The sequence below is a fragment of the Xenopus laevis genome, chromosome 9_10L (assembly GCF_017654675.1).
Source record: "Xenopus laevis strain J_2021 chromosome 9_10L, Xenopus_laevis_v10.1, whole genome shotgun sequence".
Lineage (NCBI taxonomy): Eukaryota > Metazoa > Chordata > Amphibia > Anura > Pipidae > Xenopus > Xenopus laevis.
Window position 1 is genome coordinate 96,371,003 of NC_054387.1, and position 9,133 is coordinate 96,380,135.

General features: G+C 40.4%; 1 protein-coding gene across 1 annotated transcript; it reads left to right on the plus strand.

Annotated features, from left to right (window-relative positions):
• The first annotated feature begins 1,741 nt into the window (after positions 1-1,741).
• On the plus strand, positions 1,742-7,100 carry hba-l5.L (alpha globin larval-5 L homeolog). The gene is given in 4 exon segments (NM_001092169.1): positions 1,742-1,878; positions 5,218-5,413; positions 5,977-6,753; positions 7,059-7,100. Coding segments are annotated over 3 exon segments (420 nt in total). The 5' UTR covers positions 1,742-1,783; the 3' UTR covers positions 6,106-6,753; positions 7,059-7,100.
• Positions 7,101-9,133: the final 2,033 nt, after the last annotated feature.

Sequence of the window (9,133 nt, forward strand, 5' to 3'; positions counted from 1 at the left end):
CTTGTTATGACCAAATAACTAAATTTTTGTCTCATCAGTCCAAAGCACTTTGTTCCAAAATGACTGTGGCTTGTCTAAATGAGCTTTTACATACAACTAGTGACTCTGTTTGTGACGTGAGTGCAGAAAGAGCTTCTTTCTCATCACCCTGCCATACAGATGTGTGCAAATTGCGCTGAATTGTAGAACCATGTACAGATACACCATTGGTTTTGGCAATCTCTCTCTCTTAAAAGCCCTTACTGGCGGGGGAGGATTCAACCTTCAGACTGAAACCAATGTTCAACACACAGTGAATACAGGTAATGCTATTATGCAGAGAACTAAGTCTTTTTATACTATGACCTGAGATAAATAAGTTAGGGACCGCCATATGGGGTTTACCTTGACGTGGTATGGTGGCTTTTTAACTTTATGATCATAACTTTGTAACTAAAAACCCCTGTTTTGTAAACACATGCGCTTGCATTCATACTGAATTATTTATGAGACAAGGGACCAGGGAAGTGCATTGTAAGTAGCACTTCCATTATACTTAAATATACTTTAATTTAGCCTTAAGAGTGCTTCCACAACTCCCGAATTTTGTAGCTACACCATCTGCAGCAAGATATTCTTGCAGGTCTTTGGAGGTGATCTTTGGGTTGTCTGTAACCATTCTCACAACCCTCTGCATATGCCACTCCTGTATTTTTCTTAGCCTTCCAGACCTGGGATTTACAGCAATTGTGCCTGTGGCTTTCCATTTCCTGATTTACAATCCTTACAGTTGAAACTGACAGTTTAAACCTCTGGCCTGGGGTATGGGTTAAGTGATTACAATCCTTGGGGGTGCCCTAACATTTGGCACGCCCTATCGATTGGACCTTTACCTCTCCTTTAAGGGAGATTCAAGAAGAAATTTGACCTATAACTTAAATGAGATTAACAATTCAGAGAGCAATACAGGGCACAGTTGAAAGAAAGAACTCAATTCTTATATTTCCAGTTTCATTCTGGACACTTATGTTAACTTCCTTCGATTAGTGATGGGCGAATTTGCGCTGTTTCGCATCGCCGAAAAATTTGCGAATTTCGTGCGAAATTCGCGAAACGGCGAAAAATTTGCGAAACGGCACCGGCGTCTCGTTATTGACACCGGCGCCCATTTTTTTGATGCCGGTGCCCGTATTTGACGCCGGCGCCCGGTTTTGACGCCAGCATCCGTTTTTTTGACGCCAATGCCCGTTTTTGACGCTGGCGCCCGTTTTTGATGCCGGCGTCCGTTTTTTCAGAAATTTTTTTTTTGACGCCGGCGAATTTTTGCCGCGAATTTTCGCGGGCGTTTCGCACATTTATTCGCTGGCGGCAAATCGCCCAAATTCGCTTGAATTCGCGCTTGGCGAATAAATTCGCCCATCACTACCTTTGATATCATTGTGATGCGCTGGGTAACTTCACTGTAACTTAACTACACTGTATAAAAGTGATGTTGTTGTTATTTTTCTTATTTAGATGTATTTATTAAGCAATGTATTAACTTTTGTCTAATAAATTTGTGCATAGAATGCAGTTTTTTCAATGGACAGATTTTTCTATATAGGAATTTGTCACCAAAACAGTTGTACAGGTGCAGCACATTTGCAAAGCAGATAATATCTGGGTGATGTTTGAAACTGACCAATGGTGTTAGACAGCCGCCAGGTTCTGCTGACCCCTCCTCTATAAAACCTCAGGGATACAAGGGGCAGCACAAGGATTTCTCAGGTTTTCATCTGAAGCCAACAACCAGAACACAAGCAAGATGATTTTCTCTGATGCTGAGAAGGCTGCAATTGTGTCCCTCTGGGCAAAAGCATCTGCTGATGTCAAAGCCCTTGGTGCTGAAGCTTTGGAAAGGTAACATTCCTCATAAATGGGAACAGTTTTCTTATTTGCTTTTGTTAAAAATGTTATAACAACATCTGATTTAAGGTCAGTATATTGCTTTTTAACAGATGTTCAATGAATAGTGCTTAGACTGAACATAATTTTTACCTGTTGTTTTGATCACCAAAAGTCTGTTTTTTTGGTTATGAGAACAATTGGAAAAACTGAGGCTGCTCCATGTTTGGTAAGTCCAAATGTAAAATATGAATCTGGGATGGAAGTTACCCCAAAATCCAGCAACTTCTTTTAGGGCCCTCCTCTGCCCAAACAAAAGCTTCACAGAAATAAACGATGTTGCTGTATCCCTCAGAGAGGAGGGGGGAGATAACAGAACATTTATATAGTGAAGTAATTTCAATGTTAAGTAAAATACACCCACAGTGTCCTCCAAACCTTACTAAAACACTTTTTTACTGTGATGCAAAAAGAACATACACTTGTGTGTTAAATAAACATTCACCATGTGTGTTCAATTATAGCTTTTTCACCCTTATTTTAAACAGGAGAACAGACAGGGGTGGGTGGGTCCGTAACTAAGGGATAGTGAGGTTAGCAACACAAATCCAGATTGTTGCATTCCGGTGGTATTATATACTCCCAAGGAGTGAGTTTCAACTAGGGAATTAGTGTCGTAATTTCAATATTAAATAAAATACACCCACAGTGTCCTCCAAACCTTACTAAGGGCTCTTACACATGAGCGTTCCGACCTGCGCTCCCCTGCGTTCCGTTTTTTGGCGTTCAGCCGCAGGGGAGCGCAGGAATAGACGCAAGTCATTATTTGAAATGGGGCTGTACTCACTCAGGCGCGTGTAGGCGCCGAACACAGGTTCAGACGCAACATGCTGCATTTTTCCTGCGTTCGGCGCCTACACGCGCCTGAGTGAGTACAGCCCCATTTCAAATAATGACTTGCGTCTATTCCTGCGCTCCCCTGCGGCTGAACGCCAAAAAACAGAACGCAGGGGAGCGCAGGTCGGAACGCTCATGTGTAAGAGCCCTTAAACACTTTTTTACTGTGATGCAAAAAGAACATACACTTGTGTGTTAAATTAACATTCACCATGTGTGTTCAATGATAGCTTTTTCACCCTTATTTTAAACAGGAAGAAAAGAGAACAGACAGGGGTGGGTGGGTCCGTAACTAAGGGATAGTGAGGTTAGCAACACAAATTCGGATTGTTGCTTTCGGGTGGTATTATATACTCACAAGAAGTGAGTTTCAACTAGGGAATTAATGTAGTAGTTTCAATATTAAGTAAAATACACCCACAGTGTCCTCCAAACCTTGCTAAAACACTTTTTTTACTGTGATGCGTTAAAGAACATACACTTGTGTGTTAAATTAACTTATTCACCATGTGTGTTCAATTATAGCTTTTTCACCCTTATTTTAAACAGGAGAACAGACAGGGGTGGGTGGGTCCGTAACTAAGGGATAGTGAGGTTAGCAACACAATGTTTTAAAACATATTTAATAAAAAAGTAAAATCAAACACACTCTGGTATGTCACATTGAAATGTCCTTGTAAAGTCCTTCTAGCACTCGGCGTCCCTTGGAACTTTGTGCTACTTTTTTTAAAAAACACAAGCGGCGCTGCTCCATATCGCAGGCGTAAACATTCTCGGTGCTTCAGCATGGTAGGAGTGAGGAAACCTAAGTGCTAGAAGGACTTTACAAGGACATTTCAATGCGACATACCAGAGTGTGTTTGTGAGTGTGATTTTACTTTTTTATTAAATATGTTTTAAAAGCGCTTCTGCACAGGATATCTGTTTTATCTCCCCATCAAGAGATTCAGGAAGAAGGAGCCTGGATGAGAGACCATCCTGTTTGTGTTTCACATTAGTTGAAACTCACTTCTTGTGAGTATATAATACCACCGGAAAGCAACAATCCAGATTTGTGTTGCTAACCTCACTATCCCTTAGTTACGGACCCACCCACCCCGGTCTGTTCTCCTGTTTAAAATAAGGGTGAAAAAGCTATAATTGAACACACATGGTGAATAAATTCATTTAACACACAAGTGTATGTTCTTTTTTGCATCACAGTAAAAAAGTGTTTTAGTAAGGTTTGAAGGACACTGTGGGTGTATTTTATTTAATATTGAAACTACTACATTAATTCCCTAGTTGAAACTCACTCCTTGTGAGTATATAATACCACCGGAAAGCAACAATCCAGATTTGTGTTGCTAACCTCACTATCCCTTAGTTACGGACCCACCCACCCCTGTCTGTTCTCTTTTCTTCCTGTTTAAAATAAGGGCGAAAAAGCTATAATTGAACACACATGGTGAATAAGTTAATACACAAGTGTGTTCTTTTTGCATCACAGTAAAAAAGTGTTTTAGTAAGGTTTGGAGGACACTGTGGGTGTATTTTACTTAACATTGAAATTACTACACTATATACATTTTCTGTTATCTCCCCCCTCCTCTCTGAGGGATACAGCAACATCGTTTATTTCTGTGAAGCTCCATGTTTGGTACACAGATATTCTCCCCAGGGCTGGAACTAGGGGTAGGCAGAAGAGGCACGTGCCTAGGGCGCAAATGTGGAGGGGTGCCAGGCACCGTACCTCTTTTGCCACCTTACCTCTAGTTCAGACGCTTCTTTCCCAGTCTGTGAGATCAATCGTCACCTCCTGGACGTGTGCGCTCTTCTGCGCATGCGCGCACAGGTGCTTGACTTGTGCGCTTCAGCTCCCTAGTGTGCCTGTGCGTGCGCATACTTCAGAAGGGGCGATGTAGTTGGCCGGGTTGCCTTGGGTGCCCGGCTGACTTGGCCCGGCACTGATTCTCCCTCTATAATGGACTAATAAACTAATTATCTACCTTGCACGGACCAAACATGGAATAGCTTCAGATTCCCTGTTTAGCTAAAAAAATATAAGAATCAGAGATATTTTGTGTTTGAAACAACAGGCAAAAAATTATGTTCAGTGCAAACCTTATTTGATGAACTCATGTTCAAAAGGTTGTATACTGCAACATTAAGTTTGACAAATATTAGAGGACAGGAACCAGTGCTGAATATAGGGTGAGGCATATGGATGTCCCCTGGAATGCCCCTAGCTTACCATTTCATTGAGAACATGCAAGCTTAGAAGCTGTGCACAATATCAAAGCTGAAAAAGCTAGGTGCATTTTATTTTTTAGTGTTTGAGGGTCCTCAGATTGCTTGTTCTTAATGTGCAAGCTAGTGCATCCCAAGGCTCTCCCATGTTTTTAGAGTGCATATGATATACTATATTTACTATAGAACTGTTAATAAAAATGTCCAAATGTAATTTCATATTTGCAGGCTATTTCTGAGCTACCCTCAGACTAAGACTTACTTCAATCTGAGCTCTGGATCTCAAGATATCCAGGTTCATGGAGGAAAGGTCCTGGGTGCTATTGGAGAGGCCACCAAACACCTGGACAACCTGGATACTGCTCTGTCCAAGCTGAGTGACCTGCATGCTTACAACCTGAGCGTAGATCCTGGAAACTTTGGGGTAAGAGTTTAGATTAAGAAATACTGAGTACAGTGGCTTCTCTAGGTATAGGCACCCAGAGCTCAGGACTGATACCCTGCACCCCAATCTCCTTATGTCACAAACCAAGAAAAACATCTGCTTATTAGTAAAATGCACTATACATGCATACCAAGCTGATCTGCTATTATCAATCATATAAAGCATGATTGGTGTGGAACACCAGAATCTTCTCACCATGTTTCTTTGTTCCCAGAATTCTAGTGTAATTGAACCTGTAAAAAAATCTTTTAAAAAATGTTGTGGCAACAATTTAGGTAAATTTTTGCCTACACAGGCACAATGCACAATCAATCCTTTGGTTTTATATCTGTTGTTGAACAGTTTGTCTTGAGCCATAAATAGGTGGATTGTTAAAAATATCCTAAACAAATGAAACATTTTATACGGATTTACAAAAACATGATGAACTGTGTGTTTGTGCACCTACTGTAAAGCTCCTTTCTGTCAAATCTGCAGCATAGTTTAAGTGCATCTGAGTATTTGCTGGTATTTTAGACTGATCACATGTCCTTTTCTTGCAGCTGCTGTCCCACACTATCCAGGTGACTCTGGCTGCCCACTTCCCGGATGAATTTGATGCCACAGCCCAGGCTGCTTGGGACAAGTTCCTTGCCGCCATCTCCACTGTTCTTACCTCCAAGCACAGATAAGCCTGTGACAATAACACATCACATCTATGGACCATTTCCAGCAAATCTATGTCCTGTTCATTGAAACTTTAATAAAACTGTTCTCTTGTAAACGAGTTTGTGTCTATTAGATGAAGTAGATGCAAACAATGTGATATAATTATTTTTTGTAGGAAGAGCTGCACTGAATCTCTTTGAGGTTCAAATACCCATATTATAACATATCAAATAACAATTGGTAAAACAACTGCACAGAAAGGGGGAGTATGAAGTGTTATTTAGCATTATGCAGTCGCAATTTTTAATGTCATCTAATGTAGATTAGAACAAAAATTCTAGTACATTTCACTGTTACAACAATGAGCAACAAAGACTGAATGTGCCCAGTGAAGCCTTGGGGCGCCTGTTAGAGGTGGTACAATTGTATAGGGCCCCATCATTGTAAAGGCCCTAAAAACAATATTTATTACTGTTAAGTATGTCAAAGGGGGTTCTAAATGCTTTCTTGTATTGCCACTACCTCTAAAATGTATTTGATGGTGGCCCTGAATGTGTTGGGTATAGCAGGCACAGGACAATAACCTGGCATTCTGACTAAATAGCATGTAACACCATGTTTTCATTATTTAAACCGTAATTAAATCCAACATTAAGTGTGTGTGAATATATATATATATATATATATATATATATATATATATATATATATATATATATATATATATATATATATATATATATATATATATATATATATTATATATATATTTCAATAATATGAGGATTTATATTTATTAATATGGATAGCTCTATCTCTATCTCTATCTCTATCTCTATCTCTATCTCTATCCACTGTCCCAAGGTGCACACCGTTTCCAGAGTTGAAGACCTGGGTGCCTGCCGATGTGTAATAAATTCAAATGTAGCAGATAGCGGCACTCACAGGATTTGCGACAAGTTCCAGTTTGAAAGAATCTTTATTTGAAGCTTCAAATAAAGATTCTTTCAAACTGGAACTTGTCGCAAATCCTGTGAGTGCCGCTATCTGCTACATTTGTGTGTGTGTGTATATATGTGTATATATGTGTATATATATATATATATATATATATGTATATATATATATATGTGTATATGTATATGTGTATGTGTATATGTATATGTATATGTATGTGTATATGTGTATATGTGTATATGTGTATATGTGTATATGTGTATATGTGTATATGTGTGTATATGTATATGTATATGTATATGTATATGTATATGTATATGTATATGTATATGTATATATATAACCAAAAATAATTTCACAATTCTGGTTGTTTTTCTTTGAGCATGACATGTCATGTCACCCTCCTACTACCATATTAGCATAGCTGAATTATTAGACACACACACACGTGTGTTTAGATTGACCTCCAATCAAAGTGATGGGAAGCACTCTTGGCCTACCCAGTCCTGTCTAGTACTGCATTAAGCTCCAGGGACTGGACCAAATACCATCTTGGAGTCAGGAAGGAATTTTTCTCCCTCTGAAGCAAATTGGAGAGACTTCAGTTGAGGTTTTTACCTTCCTCTAAACCAGGTCATTAGGCAATTTTTAAATAGACTAAAAAGTAGGACATAAAGGATGTGTGCCTTTTTTTGGTTTAAATTACAATTTTTTCCCTAAGAGAAACAGCATAGACTTTATCATGTAAATCTATCTAAAGGTGGCCATACACGGATAGATCCGCTCGTTTGGCGATGTCGCCAAACGAGCGGATCTCCCTCCGATATGCCCACCTTGAGGTGGGCAATATCGGGCTGATCCGATCGTGGGCCCTAGGGCCCAACGATCGGATCCTAGCGTTCGCCAAACGGGCGGTCGGATCGCGGGACCGCATCAACGAACAGATGCGGCCGCGATCCGACGGGATTTTTAACCCCATCCGATCGAGATCTGGCCGACTTTCGGCCAGATCTCGATCGGGGAAGCCCGTCGGGGGCCCCCATACACGGGCCAATAAGCTGCCGACTTGGTCTGTCGGCAGCTTTTATCGGCCCGTGTATGGCCACCTTAAGTCGCCAGCTTTTAACTGCTGTAGAGAACTATTCATTTTCCTTTTAACACACTTACATTGCAAGATCTACTAGTTTCTGAGATTTCCAGGTGTCAGATTTGGCCACCCATTCACTGGGCCAAATCTGCATAATTTGATTATTTTTAATTGGTTCAGTGGTTAGATCTTAATGCAGGCCTATAGAGACCACTCAGGAAAGAAGTCAATGCATCCTCACTTGATGGGATCTTATTACCTGCCTGATAGATATTTGACCAAGTTTTCATGATGCTACAGGGCACCCTCTACAGCAGTCCAGGGAGGATCCTAGGATTCTATGGTTATGACACTTTCCATGTGGAGCCAGCTAGGCAGTTCTGCAGTCTGTTGAATAAAGACTACAACCAGGGCTGCTCCTGCCATGAGAACCTTGCCTCAGGCGGCTGCGAGCGGCCAGTTACAAGGGGTGTGGGTCAAGATTCTACACCAATGTGCAGGCCATCAGGGAGGCCCAATACATGAGACAATAAACTGCTTACTGGGTCTTGAGGAGCAGATATGGCAGCTTTTATTGGCCCTGTTATGGCCTGTTGTCCTGTCTAGAATGCCATCGTAGGTAAAGTTGTCAGACATAAGAGTAACACACAATAGCTAAGCTATTTCAGTTTCAGTGTTACCATTCCCTGGATGCGCTATCACTGGCATCTACTACAGTCTATCCCTAAGTATAGTAGAGATTAAAAATTATAGGCAGAATTACTTCTGTTTGGATTTGTATTGTACATCCACACGGCAATGTTTCAGGCGTCAAGGGCCTTTTTTCAGAAGTACTACATAAAAAATGTATTAACCCAATATGCATAAAAATTGTTGGGAAGGATATATTTAGCATTATATATAAAGTGCTGCAATGAGATTTACAGTTTACTGGGACAAAAGAGTCTTCTGGCACCATTCGATATAATATAATAATAATACTTGGGGGTGCTTAACATTTGGAACCC